Consider the following 22591-nt stretch of genomic DNA (forward strand, 5'->3'; position numbering starts at 1 on the left):
GAGCTTTTAGAATGAGCTGAAACTAAACATCCTGTCATTCACCCCCAGGAGTGGCCTTGAAATAAAGTGCAATCCATAAGGGAAGAACAACAAAATTGCTTCTACACATCTGGACAGAATAGACTGAAAAGATTCTTTCTCCTACATCTGTGTGCACACAGTAGAAGACCATTGTTTTCTCATTCAAATATATTGGTATTCTGGGATCTTAAATGATCACTATTGACTCCTTCTTTTCTTATGATACTGTTTCAAGTATATTGAAATATTCAGCCACATTTTATATGTTGAGATCTCTCTTGGAATGTCTAATTCCTACAGATGTGGACCACATTGACCTACATAGTAACTTGAACCTCTGCAAGGATGTATGAACTAGTCAGAAATATAAAGGTATATGCATGTCTATTCACATGACAAAAGATACCAAACTATTTGTGACAATTTATCATTACCCAGGCTTTAAGACATTTCAATATCAACTTCAATTGACGGACCATGACTATACCCTATGGAGTATTTCAGATTCCTATAGGAGTAGAAACTTTCCTGCATGAAGGGCAAAGAACCCATTTTAAACAATATCTTCCCCGGCCTTGAAGTTCTTTCTACTCAGGACCTGGGTACTGTCCCTGAGATTTTGTAATAAAGGAACAAAAGTGATGACAGTCTATCAACATGATTCACAGCACTACTTGTGGGAAATTAGGTGAAAACAGTCTCAGAGCATTTCCTACCTAGTTGGCCTTTCAATTGTGATTTTAAAACTCATACTCTTGAGCAATTAAGAATTCCAATGTGAAGCACCAGTTCCCTGTTAGATCAGGAGATCTTAATTACTTGATCCAAGCAGGACTCATGGTTTCCACAGAATAGGATAAAAAATTCATATAGACATATGCAAAGGTCCTTTTGCAATCTCAGTTGAGGTCTGTTTACCTATCATTCTGTAAACCACATCCAAATTCTTTCACTAAATATTTGAAAGAATGCATTGTTTGCACAGATCATATTAGTGGTCCTCAGGTTGAATTCAGGGACAAAATTTGTGAGGCTTCCTTCACCTTCTATACTAGATGCCCTTTTGTATCACTGATTTTTCACCTTAGAGTCTTGCTTCTTTGTCTGGGCCTTTCAACACACTAATTTTATACTTACATAACACTAATTTTATACTTACATATCACAAGTAGCAAACAAGAGAGGCACATATGACCAGATCCATTCTTTTATTGGCTAAGAAAACATATTCATGAAGCTTTTGCATTGGATGGCCTACAAATACTACCTTTCTAATTTCAGCCTCCTGAATAGCTAAGATTCCACACATGAGGGAGTGTCATTGCTCATTTTAATTGCAGGTTTTAAATTAAAAGAAAGAAAGGGTACTTTACCAACTCAGTGAGCAGTAAGTCCCTTAAATTTTGAGCTCAAGCAAAAGTATTTGCCAAAGGATAATATTGAATGACACCATCCCCACTCAACACGATGAGAGGATGAGAAATGTTGGCTCAAAGAAAGCTGAAGAGTGAAGAATGGTTTCCCTTCACACCTAGCTTACCTCTGCCATGAAGGATTTCTCTGTATATTTATAGAGGTTTTCTGACAAAGATTTTCCTACATTGGGCTTCTTTCCTGGGTGACTATTCTAATACTTGCTGAAGGTTGGCTTCTGGTTGAAAGACTTCCTCTCATGTTTATATTTACAGAGATTCTGTCATGTGTCCAGGTCTCTGATACCTGTACAGATGGGACTTTGGGCAAAATGTTTTCTATACTCATAATTTCTTTCCTATCTCTGCTCTCACATATGCTGAATACCCAGTTCTGATTGAAAGTCATTTCACATATGTTCTATGCACTACTTTTTTTCTCCTATGTGAGTCAGTTCTCTGATAAACATGAGGTATTTCTTTCTGATCAAAGGATTTCCACATTTGTAATATTTTTCATTTTATTTTATTTTTTTGTGAACATACTGTACAGAGGGGTTACAATTACATGGGCAAGATAATGAGTACATTTCCTTTCAAGCATTGCAGCCTCCTCCTTTGTTTGCCCTTCACATCCCTTTCCAGACTCCCCCCGCCCCACCACCTTATTCTCCCCCCCACCCAAAGTTGTAAAGTTCATTTTCGACTTGACAACTTGTACTTCTCATTGTTGCAACAGGTCCACCTGTATGCTTAAATGACTTGTTTTTCCCCTTCTCCTCCACAAATTATACTGACATCAAATATAGTAAAAGCAGGAATTATACTGTGGGGGAGGGACATACAAAGCAACAAAGAAATAATCTTATAAATGCATTAGAAAGAAATGCATGAAAGAAAAAAAACAGCTGGGCACTGGTGGCTCATTCCTGTAATCCTAGCTACTCAGGAGGCTGAGATCTGAGGATCGAGGTTCCAAGCCAGCCCGGGCAGGAGAGACCGTGAGACTCCCATCTCCAATAAACCACCAGAAAACCGGAAGTGGCACTGTGATTCAAGTGGTAGAGCGCTCGCCTTGAGCTGAAGAGCTGAGGGACAACGCCCAAGCCCAGAGTTCAAGCCCCACCACCGAAAAAAAAAAAAAAGAAAACATTTAAATACATAGCTAAGGGTTCATTTTCCTAACAGCACATTATCTGACCTTTTCTGCTTGACTCATACATATACTAGATATTGCAAATAATAGGTACCATGGTTTCCCTTATTCACATTTGTAATATTTTTAAGATTACTCCGCTGTGTGTGTCCTACGAACTTGGATCCATGAATACTTGGTAAAGGACTTTCCACAATTGTTACATTTGTATATTCTCGCCTGTGTCTGTTCTCTGATGCAAACTGAGTTAGGACTTTTTCTTGAAAACCTTTCCATTTATTTTTCCTACATACGATTTCTCTCCTCTTTGTTTGTGAGGGTGTGTGTGTGTCTGTGTGTCTGTGTGTCTCTGTGTTTTGTGTGTTTTATGATGAACCCTGAGCTGTGTCTTACAAGTCAAAGACTTTCCCATTTGGTAAAATCCTAAGTTATTTCATTTGGGTGAATCAACTTATGTGTGTTAAGCTGTGACCTCCAGGTCTTTCCACACTGGTTGCATTCATAAGGTTTCTCTTCTTGTGTTCTGTGATGGATGTTAAGTTGTGCCTTCCAGGTGAAAGAATTTCCATGCCTGCTACATACATAACATTTCTCTCTGGTGGGTTTTTTTCTGATGGACAGAAAGTTGTATGTTCTGGGTGAAAGACTTTCCACATAGCTTACATTCATAAAATTTCTCTCCTGTGTGTGCTCTCTGGTTGACAGTAACGTATACATCTTGGCTGAAATACTTTCAACACATATGACATTCATAAGGTTTCTTTCCTGTGTGTTTTCTGATGGGCAGTAAGGTATGACTTCTTGGTGAAAGACTTTCCACACACGTTGCATTCATAAGGTTTCTCTCCTGTGTGTGTTCTCTCATGGACAGTAAAGTTTAGCTTCTGGGTGAAAGACTTTCCACACACGTTACATTCATAAGGTTTCTTTCCTGCATGTGTTCTCTGGTGGACAGTAAGGTTTGACTTATTGGTGAAAGACTTTCCACACATGTTACATTCATAAGGTTTATCTCCTGTGTGTGTTCCCTGGTGGACAGTAAAGTGCAGCTTCTGGGTGAAAGACTTTCCACACACATTACATTCATAAGATTTGTTTCCTATGTGTGTTCTCTGGTGAACAGTAAGGGGTGACTTATTTGTGAAAGACTTTCCACACATATTACATTCATAAGGTTTCTCTCCTGTGTGTGTTCTCTGGTGGTCAGTAAGGTTTGACTTCTTGGTGAAAGACTTTTCACACATGTTACATTCATAAGGTTTCTCGCCTGTGTGTCTTCTCTGGTGGACAGTGAGAGTTGTCTTCTGGGTGAAAGACTTTCCACACATGTTACATTCATAAGGTTGCTTTCCTGTGTGTATTCTCTGGTGGACAGTGAGGTGTGACTTCTGGGTAAAAGACATTCCACACATGTTACATTCATAAGGTTTCTTTCCTGTGTGTATTCTCTGATGGACAGTGAGAGGTGACTTCTTGGTGAAAGACTTTCCACACATATTACATTCATAAGGTTTCTCTCCTGTGTGTGTTCTCTGGTGTACAGTAAGGTCTGACTTCTTGGTGAAAGACTTTCCACACATGTTACATTCATAAGGTTTCTCTCCTGTGTGTGTTCTCTGGTGGTCAGTAAGATATGCCTTGCAGGTGAAAGACTTGCCACAAATGTTACATTCAAAAGGTTTCTCTTTTGTGTGTGTTCTCTGATGGACAGTAAGATCTGCCTTACTGGTGAAAATCTTTCCACACATTTTACTTTCATATGGTTTCTCTCCTGTGTGTGTTCTCTGAGGGACAATAGGGTGTTTCTTCTCAATGAAAGACCTTTTACATTGTTTATATTCTTCAACTACAGAAGACACCTGGGGACTATGTACAGCACACATCTTACCAGGTTCACTGAAAACACCTATGTTCTGATACCCAGTTACCTTTTCTGTCCTCATCCCTAAGGAGTTCCCATTATTCTTAATCAGTTCTGACTTCTGTTTTGAGCTCAAATTAAAACTTCTTATAAGTCTCACTTTTTCCTCCTCTGGGTTACTATTCATGACTGCTACTTCAGAGAGATACTTATTGTGACTCTCCTGACAGGTGCTAATCACATCCTCCATTTGTGGGACATCTAAAATGCATAACAGAAAAATAGACAAAAACATAAATGAGATCCATAAATTCCTTACTGTAATGGTATTTTCTCACATTTTAAGTGTTACAAGATTTTCAAATATCAAACCATTGTTTTATGCAGAATATAAACTTTTTTCTGCAACATACTAACTATGAATGTAGTACTGACATTTTAAAATGGAAAATAATGTTTTTGTGTATTTCAGATTTTTCTATTTGTTTCTAGGAAATATTTACTGAAATTATTCATCAACATACTCTTAATGCTTCCATTCTGAATCTCACTCTATGCCCATCACAACTCATAAGCTATTGTCCTGATGAGAGAATAGCAGCACTACCATTCTCCTATTTTCCTCCTACCTGCATAATACTAGTTTAAAAGAAAATGAGATCTCCTTTTGTACATTTCTTATTGTCTTTTTCTCTTTAAGAATGACTTCTGCCGGGCAGTGGTGGCTCACGCCTGTAATCCTACCTACTCAGGAGGCTGAGATCTGAGGATCGCGGTTCAAAGCCAGCCCGGGCAGGAGAGACCGTGAGACTCCTATCTACAATAAACCACCAGAAAACCGGAAGTGGCACTGTGGTTCAAGTGGTAGAGCGCTCGCCTTGAGCTGAAGAGCTGAGGGACAGCACCCAGGCCCAGAGTTCAAGTCCCACGACCGACAAAAAAAAAAAAAAAAGAATGACTTCTCTACAGACAAAGAATTGCTAACATTAAATACATTGGCAAACCAAAGCCAGTTTGCCTCCATGTGAATTCTGGATTGACAATTCCTTGAGACAAAGGATCACATAGTTCTCTGCCACACATGACTCAGGGGCACTAGGAATACTATCGCTCTGTACAGCTCAAGATAAACAGACCAACTGGGCTCTGGACCCATCATCACCATTCAAGATGCTTTAACTCACCTGTAAAATTCTTGTCTGAGGCTTCTCTTCTCCATGGATCTGCACCTTGTTCCAGCATCACAATCAATTTAGGTTTAGGAACACAGTGTCCTATGATTAAGAAATACTGGAGAATTATTGCTCTTGCTGGGTCATCATTAACGTAAGGTCACAGACATCCTGTTCACAAGGTTGCTCCTAAATCTGGTTACTCAATTGTTTTTTGGGGGTTGGGGGTCCAGTTCTGGGGCCTAAACTCTGGTTCTGGGCACTGTCGGGCAGATCTTCAGCTCAAGGCTAGCACTGTATCACATGAGCCACATAGCCAATTCCGGCTTTTTATTTTTTCTGCTTATGTGGTGCTGAGGAATCCAACACAGGGCCTCATGCATGGAAGGCAATTCCTCTGCCACTGAGCCACCTTCCCAGCCCATGGTTTCTCAATTCTTAACAGCTCCATGGTGGAGTAGCATCCAGCTTTGGGTTTATTTTGCCAACTGTGTGGCTTGAACTCAGCTCTTTTGCTAAAATCTAGCATTCTACTAGTTTGAGTCGTGGCTACATTTCTAGTTTTTGAATGGTTTATTGGAGATAAGAGTCTCATGGTCATTTTTCTACAGCTGCTGGTTTCAAATTGAAACCTTCAGATGTCAGCCTCCAGAGTATCTAGGATTGGTAGCCTGAAGCACTAAACCCTGTAGCATGTTTGGCTTACAAATACACACTTTTACTTATTGATTTCCAGAGCATACTGTCAGTAGTATTGTATGTTCTATTCTAGACTGTAGATCCACCTATAATAATTACCCAAGTCTGGGAAGTCAGTCTCCTATTAGTGGATCATAGCTTAGAACTTCTGTCCAACTATTGATTTGATTTGCCTTCTTAAAGAACGAGAATAAAATTAACTCTTGTGTTACATATAATGAAGTTGAAGTTTCCCTTAGAAAAAAATAACACTTCCCATGGCCTCTAATCTTTTTTTTTTTTTTTTTTTTAGAAATTGTAATGGTCCAAATGCTTACTTACACCTGTAATCCTACAGTTAGGAGGTAAGATCAGAAGAGGCAGGCTTGAAACCAACCTGGGCACAGAAACTCAGAATATACCCCAAAACAAAAGTGAAAATAGAATTGTGGCTCAAGCACTAGTGTGAAAGACAAACAACACCAAGCTATCAGACTCAAATTCGACTGGCTTATATACTAGCAGTTTTTTACATGGGAATAGACTGGAAGCTTCTCCCTAAAGAACATAAATAGTCTAATGTCTACTAAAATAAAAGCACTTGATCTTCCAAGTGAAAATAACCTTTGCTCACCCAAGGACATGAGGTTGCTATAGGTTTCCAGCATTACATCTCTATGAAGGGTCCTCTGACCAGGATCCAGATCCTGCCACTCCTTCCAGGTGAAGTACACAGCCACATCATCAAATGACATCAGCTTCTGTAATGGCACATTTCCATCAAGAAATTAGACCTGGGTTATAAGAATTCCAACCTGGAATTTCATTATGCTGCATGTATGCTTTTGTCTTACATACAATGTTTGCAGCTAGCTTTGTTAACTATTCACTGGGAAAATTAAATACCAAACTAGAAATATTTGACAATAAATAAACCCTGTCATTAAAATACACAGATTTGCAGGGCGCTGGTGGCTTATGCCTGTAATCCTAGCTATTCAGGAGGCTGAGGTCTGAGGATCAAGGTTGAAGGCCAGCCCAGGCAGGAAAGTCCATGAGACACTTATCTCCAATAAACCACCAGAAAATGAAAGTAGCACTGTCACTCAAGTGGTAGCACTCACCTTAACCTGAAGAGCTGAGGGAAAACAACCAGACCCAGAATTCAAGCCCCAAGACCAATAAAAAATTACAGTTTCCATAATGCATGCAAGCACATTTCTGCTGCTAGCAATAGAGACAAGATCAAAACTCTAAGGAGACAATAATCTGGCATGATAACATTAAGTCTAAGGAGGTGTCTGAAAAATTATATTATCATTTTTGATAAAATTTCAGTACATACCAGGGTAAAAATGAATTAAACCAATATTTTTCCTGTTTGACACATACTGCTTCACCATAAATCCTATTTAGACCTTCTATTAACAAGTACTCTCAAAAGTAAGCAGCACACATTCAGGATATCACATGGAATACAGAACATAGAACATTGCTAGATCTATGAAAAGCAGTGTCCACATGAATATTAAAAAAAAAATAGTATCAGTACTCCAGAAAGTAACTAATGATTGATTAGGCCCTTATAAGATTTAATTGAGTTTCCACATAAAAATATCCGTGGTTTAACATGTTTGGTTTAAATGCTAAATATTGAAATATGGTCATAGATACCCTGATATTTCCTTCCCATGTAAAAAAGAACTGCTACCATGAAATTTTGTAAACTTTGCCTACATTCTACAATACAAAATAAAGGTGGAGGGAAAAAAATGTTCCTTACAAGGTTTTCATTTTAATAGCCCTTCACCGAAGGTGAAGGCAAATATAGAGAGGCTCAAGGAACACTCAAGATGACAAAAATGATAAATACGACCAAATGCTCAAATGTGTTACATATTCCTGAGTCCTTTCTCCAGTAGATCTCTAAGGTTATATTTTCACTTGTGTTAGTTAATAGCAAAATACCTCAGAGATCAAAATCAATTAGTTAGCAAACATCTGTGAGATGTTGTGACAAGTGATATTTCTAATAGAGAACATCTCGTCACTGTATTATTTTTTTTCAACACTAGTTCCAATCTTATACTGGCAGTGAATTAAAATATTCAACAGTAGTGGGAAAGAAAAACAAAACTGAATAGCACATCAAATGAAGTTAGACCAACAAAAAATCTGGAGAAAACAGATTTTCTTGTAGTGTATCAATTGGTAGAAGGAAGTACTTTTCTGTAGGGAACTCTGAAGTTGAGCTGAAGGGGAAAAGGTTTGAGAGGTTGGAATTCCAGCCTGACACCGCTGAGAGAACTGAGAGTTGGCGGCAGAAGGGTTAAAAGAGAATTCTGGAGAGGGTTAAGAGACTGGAGTACAGGCCTTTTCCATACTGTTGGAAAGATAGCATCTGAAACTGAGCTGCTGTTGACCTTGAAGGCTAGGTAAGGTGAACTCCATATCTGCATTTTCTCTTGAAGCCAGTCTTCTGTCTCAGGAGAATAAGGAAACATGTTTTCCTCACAACCTGTTGTGGCTCTGATTGTACTATTAATATAGATACTTCAATTTTGTATGTTATGAATGGTAATCTTCCCTGTGTGAACTCAAGGAACTATGCTAGCTTGCTGGCACCCAGGGACAAAGTGCCAAAGCGCCTTCGAAACCCTGGTTTCCCCTAAATCCATCTGTTTATGTTTTTGTGTTTCTCTAATTTTCTTTGTTTCTGGAATCCTGTAGAACTCTCTAGGCAACAATTTTCCTATATTATGGGTAAGAAAAATGTCAATCCTAAGAGCCATGTCAGCAACATAAAGCTGATCACTAAGAAAATCTACTTCCAGATAGATCATTAGAAGAAAAGAAACAACTGAGACACATATGGAGGAAAGAGGGATTGAAAAAAGAAAAAAATGATAAAAGATAGATACAAAGAGAGAGTAAGAAAAATAACCAACATTAGTGAGTAGAAAATCAAAAATGGAGAGAGAAAATAGAGGAAAGAAATCTTGTGAGAATGCTTTAGAAAACAAACAGGAATGTGTAGAAAGACCATAAAGCTTAGCAACAAATATAGGCTAAGTTTCTAGTAAGACCAAGACCATGAAGCAGTGCAAGAAGTATATATGGAGAGTAATTTAAGTACATATAGAAAAACGAAGGTGTGCATGGCCACACTATTTCAGCAATTCCAGGAAAATTTTATTGAGATAGTTTAATGTTACTCATGAGGAAGTGATCAGGTGGCAATCTATCCTTCACCTTCCATGAGAAGTAACCTGCTTGGTGTCATTACATCACATAACAGATGTGACTACATTTTATGCAAGTTGAAACCTAGACATTCTGAAACCAATCTGAATTCAACTTAGAATATAACCATTCAATCTGCTAAACCTACAAGCAATCTTTATCTGCTAATTTACAAGCCTTCTTTATCCGATTTTTGAATATGTTCCTGAGGCTGAATCTGTGTGGTTGGTATTGTTTTTAATTCTTGGACATCGTTAGAGTGATATAGTGGAATGGAAAACAAATGAAAAATAAAAAAAAATTAACTCACCAGAGATCCATTCATTCTGTCTTGCTGCTGACAATGAGCAGAAGATTCTGGAAGCATGGCTGGGATTTAAGGGAAATGATGCATTCAGAAATGAATCTGTGAGATTTTGGGCCCAGAATTTCCTGTGGAAAACATGATACATGGACTGGAAAACCGTAAATCCTTCTTTTTTAAATTTTTATTTATTTTTTATTGTGAAAACGTAAAGCCTTCTTATAAGCGAAGAATTTTTAATGTCTTAGGCAGAGTATTAAAGTGTCTAATAAACACAAATCCAGCCCATTTCCTGATAGATAGATATTATTAAACCTACTAATTTATATATTTATGTACACACTAAATTGGAAAAAATGAAAGTTCCCACTGAAATTATTGAATAATTGAGAGCAAAAACATATATTTCCACTAAAAGTCATTCCTTATTACTGAATATACTTCAGGATGTATGAACTGCTTTTTTTTCCTTTTTTTTTTTTTTTTTTTTTTTGCCAGTCCTGGTGCCTGAACTCTGGGCCTGGGTGCTGTCCCTCAGCTCTTCAGCTCAAGGCTAGTGCTCTACCACTTGAGCCACAGCACACTTCCAGCCTTTTCTGATTGTGTGGTGCTGAGGAATCGAGCCCAGGGCCTCATGCATGCAAGGCAAGTACTCTACCACTAAGCCAACTTTCCAGCCCATGAACTGCTTTTTTAATGCAAAAGTTTCCTAGGAATCCATTGGATTTTGTGTTCTACCTCATTCATTCAAATATTTAAACACCATGGAAAGCATGTAAGATGTAACTCAGTAATTTTCACCCAAAGTTAGATAGAAAAATGTATATAGAATATATTTCTACCGGGCGCTGGTGGCTCACGCCTGTAATCCTAGCTACTCAGGAGACTGAGATCTGAGGATCCCGGTTCAAAGCCAGCCAGGGCAGGAGAGACCATCAGACTCCTATCTCCAATAAACCACCAGAAAACCGCTGTAGCTCAAGTGGTAGAGCGCTCGCCTTGAGCTGAAGAGCTGAGGGACAGCGCCCAGGACTAGAGTTCAAGCCCCATGACTGACAAAAAAAAAAAAAAAAGAATATATTTCTTATGTTATACTATTACAATAATGGGTGTCAAATGGCACATTTCACTCTAACCATTGTACACATATGCAATGATTAACAATTTGCCATTTAAAATGCTTTGTCCAAAGGGCCATGAGTAAAGATGAGGTAATCGAGGTTTGAGAAGTCCCTAACGTTCATTTCCCTAAACAGTCATGCGAAGAACCTTAGCCATCCTAAAGATACAACACAAAATAATCAATATAGGCGTGACACACCTAAAGATAAGTAACAACTACAAAGCATACAATATTGAGTAAGACATATTACCTCAAATTTTCTTCTGTGAATTTTCTTTTTAGGCCACATGTCCCAGACCAACACTTTCTGTACTACCAGGCACAACCAACTGATTAGAGCTAGCATTAGCAAATCAATAGATGGCACAATTAATGTAAGTTTGCATGATTACATACTAAAAATAACAGTGTTAACAAGATGAATAAATTAGCAAAAACAGGATTAGGAATTACTACAAGAATAGATACTTTCAGTCATAACAATTACCCCACCATCCCAAACCACAGCCTCAGGTACCCTCTCATAACTATGCTCTAGCTTATTCCTCATCACGCCACCTAGAAATTAGTTTACTCTTGCAACAACACAAAGTGATTGAGAGTGGTGTAGGAAAGAGTACCATGTGAATCTGGTGCTCAGAGAAGTAGCAACAATTTTTGCATAAGGCAAAGGAAGCTAGCAACATCTTCCCCTTCCAGTGCTTTTCTGCTTCTTTCCTTTAGGGCTTCTCAGAATTGACAAGGTCTGTCCATTTAGGATGGAGATTCCTATTCATAGGGTACTCTGCTTCAAACATTGCTAGGCTTCATTCCTAAAAGTACAGGACCAGCACTCACTACTCCAATATCCAGTGTACAACTGTCTCTAGAAACAGAGTCGAATACAAACGCTTGTGAATTCAAGCCAGGAGATTAAAAACTCAAGTCAAACAGATTAAAATATCTCTAGGAGAAAAATCACAGAAGCCCCAAATACAACTTCAATGTAAGAGGACTCAAGGCAGGCACACACCTCACAATTTCACTAGAATTCTTCCTGTACTCCTCTTATACCTGGGCAAAGCAAATAAAGTCACATGAGTTAATAGAAGAATCCCTCGGTCTTGGAGTACAAATGCACAATTCTTGGGCTCTCCTGGTCTGGACAATCACCCAGCTTGCTCTCAAACATTTGAACCTCAAGCAAATTATCAACTCCATACTGGAGAAAAGTATGGAGAGGGAAGTAGGCGCTTTGGCTCAAGTATAAAGCTCTCCCTCTGAGCTGAGGAGCTCAGGAATGCTGCTTGCAGGCCCAGAGTTCACCCCCCACCAAACAAACAGAAACCCGTGGAGGGGAGACTCCTGCAGCAATCACACAATTCCTACCTGACATCAGTTCCAAAGCCTGATATTCCTTCAAGTTACAGCTCCCAAGCTCCACTGCACAGAGCTGGGCGCAGGGCTCCTGGCTAACACCTATGGAAGGCAAAACTGTATGTCTGCGCACTTCCAGGGGCAAGGCAAAGGAAAAGAATCCGGAAGACGCAGACTTAAAACGCCAGTGGTGGGCGGGGAGACGCATGCGCAAAAGCATCTTCTGCCCCACCTCCACCCTCCAAAAAAAAAACAACCCAGGACTTTCAAAGAAAATATCTTCCATGGAGACTACAATTCCCACAAAGCTCTGTGCCACCCTCCTACATACCTGGGAACAAGTGTGCTTGTGTGCATTGGGACTTTTCTCTCCCTGCTGTGGAAGTTAAGTTGTTTCTTGAAAACCACTGTTTCCTCTTGAAATACATAAGACCAACCAGAAAATGGATATATATGGGGAGAATTGGCTACATTGGCTTTTTGATTCTTAGTTCTTATAATGAAATTGAGGTTATGAGACGGCGTTGCTTATACCTTTGGGTTTATTCAATGCCTGCCTTCTGCTGAATGTAAATTATATCTCTGTTTTGTCTTAAATTTTTTTAATACATCTCCTCTTACTTTACAAAGGTATTCACAACCACTAAGCTTATACCTGGGTCATTTCCCATTGCTGTAATGTTTACACTGGCATAAAATAGTGAGATTGTTATGTAAATATGCAGCATAATATTTCTGGTGATTTGGATTTCACAAAAGCTAACAATTAATTTTCCAGAAACTCCCCAATGCTATCTATTAAATCTAATGAGTTTTTGTTTTTTTCTGAATTTTGTATTTCATTTAAGGATTTTATGTTTTGTTTTGTTGTTGATCCTGTAGCTTGAACTCACAGCTTGGGCACTGTCTGTGAGCATTTGCTATGCTCTATTTGCATTTCCTTTAATAATTTCTTCAGGTAATTAGTGAAAATTTCCCAAACAGGGATTCTTATGAACCAGGCACATTACCTCCATTTCCCTTCAAAGAAATAGTGGTTATGGAGGTCAGGATGAATGCAGGAGAGATAGAAGAGTGAAGTTTAGGCTAGGCTATGTTGATGTGAAGCTTAATCATTTGCAAATCAGTCTGCTTTTGTCTTTCCATTTTGCATGTGAAAATGTCTTTAGAATTCTTACCTCTTCTCTGATCCTAACAGTTCCTCTCAGTAGCTTTAGACTACATATCTAGGGGACCTCAGACTTGTCTTCTCAGACCTTAACCATTAAAGTATGCAGTAAATCTTTGTCTCCTGCCACAATCCCATCAGAGCACAAGCAAGGCTCTGAGAGCCAATGGGATGATAATTAAGGAGACAGAGAGATGGCTGATGGCACAATTCTGCTATATTTCTCAAATGCTTGTGTAATATTGGTCTAGACCCACTGTGCCCAAAGGTGCAAACAGCACACATCTTTCCTCATTTTATTACAATACATCTTTTCCACCCAAGCCTCCTGTCAGTTAAAGCCCCAGGCCAAAATCTAGAACACACACTTCCTCAAACCAAGAAAGGGCAAGGACTTGCAGTCCTGAGGGTGGGAGCCAATGGCCCTGAAGCCTTTGCTCACATTTTGTCTGCTCCTGGCAGGCACCCCAGGGTCTGCAACAGTCTCCCTCTCTCTTATCAGAGAACCTACACTTGTCTCTTACATGTTTATTGTGATTTTTTTGTAATCCCTTCCATAAAAAATAATTGGGAAAGACTGGATTGGAAACTTTCACGTTTGATTTTAGTTCTCCAATGTATGGGTTCTCCATGTCTCTAGTGTGGACCAGAACTATTCCTCATGAAAATGGGAATCAAAGAGCATATTTGAATGTATAGACTTCAACTTAAAAGCACCTCTAACAATATAAAGAAAAAATAATTTCATTCTTTAAAACTAAATTCCTGGGAAATGGGGCTGGGCTCAAGTGGTAGAACGCTCACCTTGAGCTGAAGAGCTGAGGGACAAGTGCTCAGGCCCAGAGTTCTAGCCCCAAGACCAAAAAAAAAAAAAATCCTCCCTAAAACTTAATTCCTGAGATACAAAGAGATAAGGATCAGGTAAAAACTGGGGTGCTCCCAAGAGTACCTGTGAAATGTAGTTTACTTTTCTTTTTCTTTTTGGGGGGGAGGGGGTTCAGTCATGGGGCCTGAACTCTGGACCTGGACTCTGTCCCTCAGCTCTTCAGCTCAAGACTGGCGCTCCACCACTTGTGCCACAGCACCTCTTCCGGCTTTCTTATTTTAGTTTATGTGGTGCTGAAGAATCAAACCCAGGACCTCATGCATGCAAGGCAAGTGCTCTACCACTGAACCACCGTCCCATCCCTGAAATATAGTTTTCATTGTTCAAGCCTACATTTGTGCTGAATTTCTTTATTCTTTTATCCTTTTGTTTTGTTTGGTTTGGTTTTTGGTCATGTCACTTGAACTGTGAGCCTAGGAACCACCCCTCAGCCCTTCAGCTCAAGTCAAGTGCTTTACATTGTGAGCTAAAGCACCAATTCTGGTTTTCTGGTTTTTATTGGAGATAAGTGTCTCACAGACAATGCTGCCCAGGCTGACTTTGGACTGCGATCCTCAGGTTTCAGTCTTTTGAATAGCTAGGATTAAAGACATGAGGTACCAGCACCCAGCTTGCATTTCTTTTCTTTTATGTCCCAGCCTTGGGGCTTGAACTCAGTGTGTGGACACTGTCCCAAAACTTTTGCTCCACATTAGAACCCTAGTACTGGAGCAACAATTCCACATTCAGTTTTTTCTATGTATGTGGTACTGAGGACTTGAACCAGGGCTTCATGCATGTTAGGTAAGCAAGTGGTAACTGTTGCAGGACAGCCACAACACAAACAGTGCTCTGGAAGGGCAATGGGATGATAATGGAAGAGACAGAGACAAGGCCAATGATGAATCTCTCTTTATTTCAGCAATTACTTAGCTATAGACACTTTCTAGATCTGTCCAGTGCTTGCATCACATTGTTCTAGGACTCACTGTGCCAACAAGTGCAGACCATATGCATCTTTCCTCATTCTAGTTCAACCTTTGTCCACCAAACTCCTAGAGGTAAGCCCCCAGGCCCAGAATCTAAAAGGAACACTCCCTCCAACAAAAAGCGAAGTACATATTAGCACTGAAGCCTGGAGTCCGGGGTTGTGGAGCTTTTGGTCACCCCTTGCAAACTCCTGGCACCTCAGGTTCTGCACCACTTCCCCCTTTTTCATTTTGTAAATTGAGCAAGTGTCTATCAGCCTGAACCTGGAAAAAGCAGCAGAATGGAAGAAAAAAGATATACCAAAACAAGAAACAGGAAAATGCCTACAAAATAACAAAAAGAGTGCTATTTCCCCAGGTGAATCCCTGCAGGTAATGGAGAACTAATACAGGTAAGCCTGCGTTGTGGAGTGACCAATACCAGATATCTGACCCTGAAGTTGCGTAATGTCTAAGTTCAAATTATCAGAGGGCCAGATTCCTCAAATATGTCACTGGATATTGGTCCAAATCATATTTCCATCATATTCAACAGGGATAACACAGATGTACTGACAATTAGCATGACACATCATTTTAACTGGGTCTTTAGCAGGTCTATGTGATTATCAACACACATCATTGCTGTTTCTAAATCATAAAACATATCACAATCATTTTATCTATTCCTATATGCATCCCAAATACCAGAAACATTTCAAACTAAAGTATTAACATGTTGTGCTGTATATATTGTTTCTACAAGGATCATAGGAGAAGCAGGTGTGCTAGCAAGAAGAGTCAGGGTAGCAATAATGAGGGCAACCAATATTCCCCAAAATCTGCAGCAATGGCTAAGAGTCCTCTGAACCTCAACAGCAAACGGAAACCCAAACTTATTATACCATGGTTCTATCAACTGAACATGCAATGTAAGTTAAGGGGATTGCATAGTAAGCTAGGATTACTCATGCAGTTAGTGAGAACACAATTGTTCTTGCGAGAGGCATGAAACACCACCCTACCCTTGAAAAACATATCCAGCCCAACTACTAGCCTATATGGATGCATAACACAAGCTTGCACAGTAAATGATACAAAACCATGAAACAGGACAGGTCTCTGAAACAGAGGTATGGGATGGTGAGAGGCATTAGTTCAAATAGGCCTCATGGCAGCAGCCAGGCTCAAGATGTCAGGGTGAGCTTGTCCACACAAACTGACAAACATCGGGGTCAGCAAGCTACCACTGATCTCATCACTCCTCTGAGACCTGCCATACATACTGGGAGACTCCTACCACCAGAACCATGGACAAGATGTGAAATCCACAGGCCCTCCAGGACAATGGATCATCACAACCATGGGAATCACTGGGCATAGTAGAACCCAAGAAAGATGCACCACATCTCTTGCCAAAGAAAATTTGCAAGTGTTATGTATAAGCTCCATCTTTTTCCATTGTTTCACCTTTTCTTCCAAAGGAAGTAAGACCCATAATCTATCCCTGAATACCTTACATATTTTTACCTTCTACCTCAGGATCTGCAATAGTCAATAACTGTGATCAATGAAGTAGAGGATATAATATTTGTATAATAATGAGACTTAAATCTGTGATCAATGAACAATTCAAAAAAATGTATGAAGTAAATTATATTTATACTAGTACAATAAACATAATACATAGAAATGAATGTTTGAAAAATGTAATGAACAACAATGACAACTATGGGACACAGCTAGTTTAGGAAGCACCCATTTTTACCTGATCCTTATGTCCTGGCCTCTCAGGAATTTACTTTTAACTTTTACAGAAAGAAATAATACTTTTTCCTTCATATTTTATAGGTGCTCCAATGTTGCCATCTATACATCCAAATGTACCTCATGATCTCCATTTTCATGAGGAATAGCTCAGGTCCACTAAAAGAGGGATGGAAAACCCTTACACTGGAGGACTGAATATCAGGCATGAAAATTTCCCACACAATCCTTCCCAATCATGATGTGGGGAAAGGATCATCAACAATCACAACAAACCCTTAAGAGACAAGCTTGGTATTGGCATAAGAACAGACCTCAGGACCAATGGAATAGAATTGAAAACCCAGAAATGAACCTACAGACCTATAGCCATCTAATCTTCGATAAAGGAGCTAAAAGAATAGAATGGAAGAAAGATAGCCTCTTCAGTAAATGGTGCTGGCAAAATTGGTTAACTACATGTAGAAAACTAAAGCTAGATCCTTATATATCACCCTGCACCAGAATCAACTCCAAATGGATCAAAGACCTTGAACTCAAAGCAGACATTCTGAAAACATTACAGGATGGAATAGGAGAAACCCTAGGTCTCCTTGGCTCAGGCCAAAATTTTCTGAATAGAGACCCGGAAACACAACAAATCAAAGAAAGGTTGGACAAATGGGATTGCATAAAGTTGCAGAGCTTCTGCAGGGCAAATGACATAGCTAGCAAGATCAATAGAAAGCCCACGGATTGGGAGAAGATCTTTACTAGCCATACAACGGACAAGGGTCTCATATCTAAAATATACTTGGAACTCAAAAAATTAAACCCCCCAACAACAAATCCTCAAAGAAACAACTGCCCAATAAATAAGTGGGCGAAAGACTTAAAGAGAAACTACTCTGAAGAAGAAAGAAGGATGGCCAATAGACACATGAAGAAATGTTCAACATCCCTAGCCATAAAAGAAATGCAAATCAAAACAACATTGAGATATCACCTCACTCCAGTTAGAACGGCAAAAATCAAGAACTCTAACAACAACAGATGCTGGAGGGGATGTGGACAGAAAGGAACTTTACTTCATTGTTGGTGGGAATGCAAACTTGTTCAACCACTTTGGAAAGCAGTATGGAGGTTCCTCAAAAGACTTCACATAGAACTCCCCTATGACTCAGCAATCCCACTTTTGGGCATTTACCCAAATGTATACAAACAAGACCACACTAAAGCTACCAGCACAACTATGTTTATTGCAGCATTTATTACCATAGCTAAGATATGGAACCAACCCAGATGCCCCTCAGTAGATGAATGGATCAAGAAAATGTGGTATAAGTACACAATGGAATTCTATGTCTCCATCAGAAAGAATGACATTGCCCCATTTGTTAGGAAATGGAAAAACTTGGAAAAAATTATATTAAGTGAAGTAAGCCAGGCCCAAAGAAACATAGGTCCCATGGTTTCCCTTATTTGCTATATATAGTATATGTATTAGTCAAGCGGAAAAGGTCAGATAATGTGATGTCAGGAAAATGAACCCTTAGATATGTATTTTAATGTTTTCTTCTTTTATGCATGTGTTTCTAACTGTTTGTTGCTTTGTATGTCCCTCCCCCACATTATAACTCCTGCTTTCATTATATTTGATGTCAGTATAACTTGTGGAGGAGATAGGGAAAAACCAGTTGCTTAAGGATACAAGTGGACCTGTTGCAACAATGAGAAGTACAAGTTGTCATGTCAAAAATGAGCTTTACAACTTCGGTGCGGGGGGGGGAGGGGAAGGAGAAGGATTTGGATTGGGGGGAGGGGGGAGGCTGGGAAGGGATGTGAGGGGTAAACAAAGGAGGAGGCTGCAATGCTTGGTAAGAAATGTACGCATTATCCTGCCCATGTAATTGTAACCCCTCTGTACCGTATGTTCACAAATAAAATTAAATTAAATTAAAAAAAAAAAAAACAATCACAACAAACCATTAGGAGACAAGCTTAGGATGTCTGATATGAGGGAGGGAGACAAAAGATTTAGTCCACAGTGTAATGGATGCAGTCTGGGAAGACAAGTCTGAGGACCCCTAGATATGTGGCCTAGACTTGCTGACAGGAACTTCTAGGGTCAGAGAAGAGGTAGAAAATCAAAACAAAATAGGATATGCAAAACAGAAAAGAAAAAAAACAGGCTGGTTTGGAGCAAGTAATCAAGCTTCACATGAACATAGACCTGCCCTGAACTCTACCTCCTCCCACATTCATCCTGATCTACCTAGACAACCATTTATTTTGAAGAGTCTTGGAGGAGGAGTACCATTTTCTAATAAACCCCTGGGAGGAAACTTTTCACTACTCCCCTAAAGCAATTAATAAAAGAAAGGCAATTACAGCATAGCAAATGCTCACAGACTGTGCTCAAGCTCTGAGTTCAAGCCACAGGACCAACAACAAAACAAGGGGAAAACTTTATAAGGAAAGGCGAATTTCAGACACAAATAACCAAAAACTCCTTAAAATTTCATAGATGGAATTTGGGAGTTTCTGGGAAACTAATGAGTAGAATTTGACAAATCAATTTAATTCAAAGATTATAAAGTATATCTGTCTTTAAATTCTGTTATTTTATTCCAGTATATATATTAGAGCAGAGAAGATGATGCCAGAATCAATCAGTTTACTGTCTGCAAGTACTTTTTTCTTTTTCTTGGTCGATCTTGTGGCTGGAACCCCGCCGGAGCACTGTCTCTGCTTTATTCAGCTCAAAGTGAGCTCTCTACCACATGAGCCACAAGGCCACTTTCATTGTTTTGGTTGTTAGTTGAAGATAAGGCTTATGAACTTTCCTGCCCAGGCTGGATTTGAACTGGGATCCTCATATCTCAGCTTCCTGAGTACCTAGGATTACATGCATGAGCCATTGGCACCCAGCTGCAAATACCTTTGCAAACTGAGAGGGTAGATATTCAAAACCTTAAGGGAAAAAAAGACATAATTTGCATTCTGCAGAACGTACTTTTTTAACAAAAACAAAAATAAAAACTACGTAGATTCATAACCTCAATTATATTAAAAGAACTAAGAATTAAAAAGCCAAATTATGCAGTGGTCCAAATACATTTGTGATTTTCATTGGTCTCACAATATTTCACTTGCTGCTAGAAGTGCTGTGAAGTAGAGCTTTGCACTCCATAGTCAGAGCCAAGAGGTAGAAGCCCAGCTTTTCTTTTTCAGGGGAACTTGGAAGCTGTAACTGGAAGCGAGCTGAGGTTCCCAGCCAGAGTCTGCCCTTCCCATCTTTCCCCAGTCTGGGGTGGATGATATTTTATGGGCTCATAGGTTAGTGCTGCCATTAGGACTTGTTCCTTCAGATGCGAGAAAGTGGCCCACAAACCACTGAGTTTCGAGACAAGGAGAGTCAGGGGTTTTGCGTTTATACTCCTAACCCTAGAGATTCTGGTACTCAACCATGTGACTTTATAATCTTGCTTTTTGTGAATTGAAACCAATGAATGGTAAACATTCCTGGAAAATGTCTTATATAAACATATTGATCCTCTTTTCATCCTCTGCACTTCCTATGGCTTTTGAAATTTCAAAATGCTGCTGGCACAGATATACTACAATTGATGTGTCTGTTCTGACAAATTACAATTTCTCCACTAATATACTTAGCCTATTTTACATCACTTAAAATGAGAGAGCCTAGCTGGGCAGGTGGTTCAGTGGTAGAGTGCTTGCCTTGCTTGAATGAAGCCCTGGGTTTGATTCCTCAGAACCACATAAGCAAAAAAAGCCAGCAGTGTACTGTGGCTCCAGTAGTAGAGTGCTAGCTTTGAGCTGAAGGTCAGAGGGACAGTGCCTAGGGTCAGAGTTCAGGCCCCACACCTACAAAAAAAATGAGAGAGTTTTCCTATACATGTACACCAAAAACAATTGTTAAAATATAATTTGAATACAATACAATGCCCTTGATGTGTGTCTGCCTGTCCTGATTCTTGAACTCAAGGTCTGGAAACTGACCTTGAAATTATTTGGTGCAATGATAATGTTCTACCACTTAAGCCACATTTGCACTTCCCACTACTTTGGTAGACTATTGGAGATAAGTCTCTCAGACTTTTATATCCCCCTGGCTTCAATCTGTGATCCTTGTAGGGTTTCTTCATGTCCATCCCAGGGGACAGGAGAAAGATTATTATAAGGTTTATTAGAGGGACCATATTTCCCAGGAGAGGGAGCAGAAGCATTTGTCCCTCTTCATGTTGCAACAGGATCTGTGGGGCAGGAAGTGAGTTAAGTACATGCTCAGGTGAGTCTGAGATGACAGAGGGAGTGGCAAGCTGTGTGGAGGGAACTCTAGGTCTGGGAGAAGCTCAGGTCTGGGTGGAGCTGAGGATTAAAGGTGGGGATAATACTAACTTTCCTCAGATCTCAGCCTTCTGAATACCTAAGATTACAGCTATTAGACTTGATAGCCCAGTTACAATGCTTTTTTTAAAATTCAGATTATATTCTAATGAAATAATATGAAATAGAAAACTTGAAAGTTTTAAGGCACAATGTTCAGTCACTAAGGTGTATGAGGACATTCCAAATCCCAAAACACACAGAAAATGCCCCCACCTTGAAATCTGTAACACTCCTGATCTTAAGTATAGTGAATGTGAACACTTAGTCTATAATAAATTCTTTTAAGTTTTTCAAAGTAAGAAAACATTCTTGTGACAGAAAAACCCAGTAGTAATGTGCAAGTATTGCTTTTAAAGGATTCTTATTGTCTTTCTGAGCAAAAACAACCTCAATGATGTATACAGAATAGATTTTCACTTTTTGTACATGTCACTGTAGAGGTCATGTATTTTATATTAACAATTACCATTCTATGTAATTGAAAACCTACATCATTACTCTGGATAATCAACCTGTTTAATCAACCAATAAGTACAAGCAAAAGCACATAGGGATATAATTTGTTGGTTTTAATTTTGATGGATCTACATTTTGGGGTGTATTTTCTGTTAATATTGTTTAGTAACACAGAAGACTTCAATCTACTGGTGCCTTGGCTGGGGATGGTTGACTGGGATTTTGTCACTTCTCTGACCAGCATTTTATGTTGCATCTTTATTAGGCCCTGTATCTCTAGCAGAATGGACATGATTCTTAATATGACTACTTAGGAAAGTGAGGGACTTCTCAATGTGTGTTTATATCATCATTATTGATGTACCTTTGGCCAAAGCAGGTTCAAACTCAAATTGCAAGTCATTGTACAAGGTATACTAATTATTTGCATAATGGGAAATGTGCCATATGACAACCATTACTGAAATATTATAAAACAAAAATATGTGTTGTATATATTTTATCTCTATAACTTTGTGTGAAAATACTGTTCAAAACATACATGTGTTTGAATATGAAAATAAATGAGGTAGAGTACAAATAATCAATGGAGTCCTAAGATATCTTTACATTAATAGAAAAATAGTTTATATATCCCTAGGTGTATTTC

At 39.2% G+C, this 22591-nt stretch overlaps 1 protein-coding gene across 1 annotated transcript; it reads right to left on the reverse strand.

Annotated features, from left to right (window-relative positions):
- Positions 1–3322: 3322 nt before the first annotated feature.
- LOC138841396 (zinc finger protein ZFP2-like) lies at positions 3323–12534 on the reverse strand. The gene is given in 4 exon segments (XM_070042065.1): positions 3323–3362; positions 3364–4711; positions 5635–5724; positions 12339–12534. Coding segments are annotated over 4 exon segments (1674 nt in total).
- Between the last annotated feature and the right edge of the window lie 10057 nt (positions 12535–22591).

Source organism: Dipodomys merriami, unplaced genomic scaffold (assembly GCF_024711535.1).
Source record: "Dipodomys merriami isolate MVZ:Mamm:240054 unplaced genomic scaffold, mDipMer1.0.p SCAF_319, whole genome shotgun sequence".
Classification (NCBI taxonomy): domain Eukaryota; kingdom Metazoa; phylum Chordata; class Mammalia; order Rodentia; family Heteromyidae; genus Dipodomys; species Dipodomys merriami.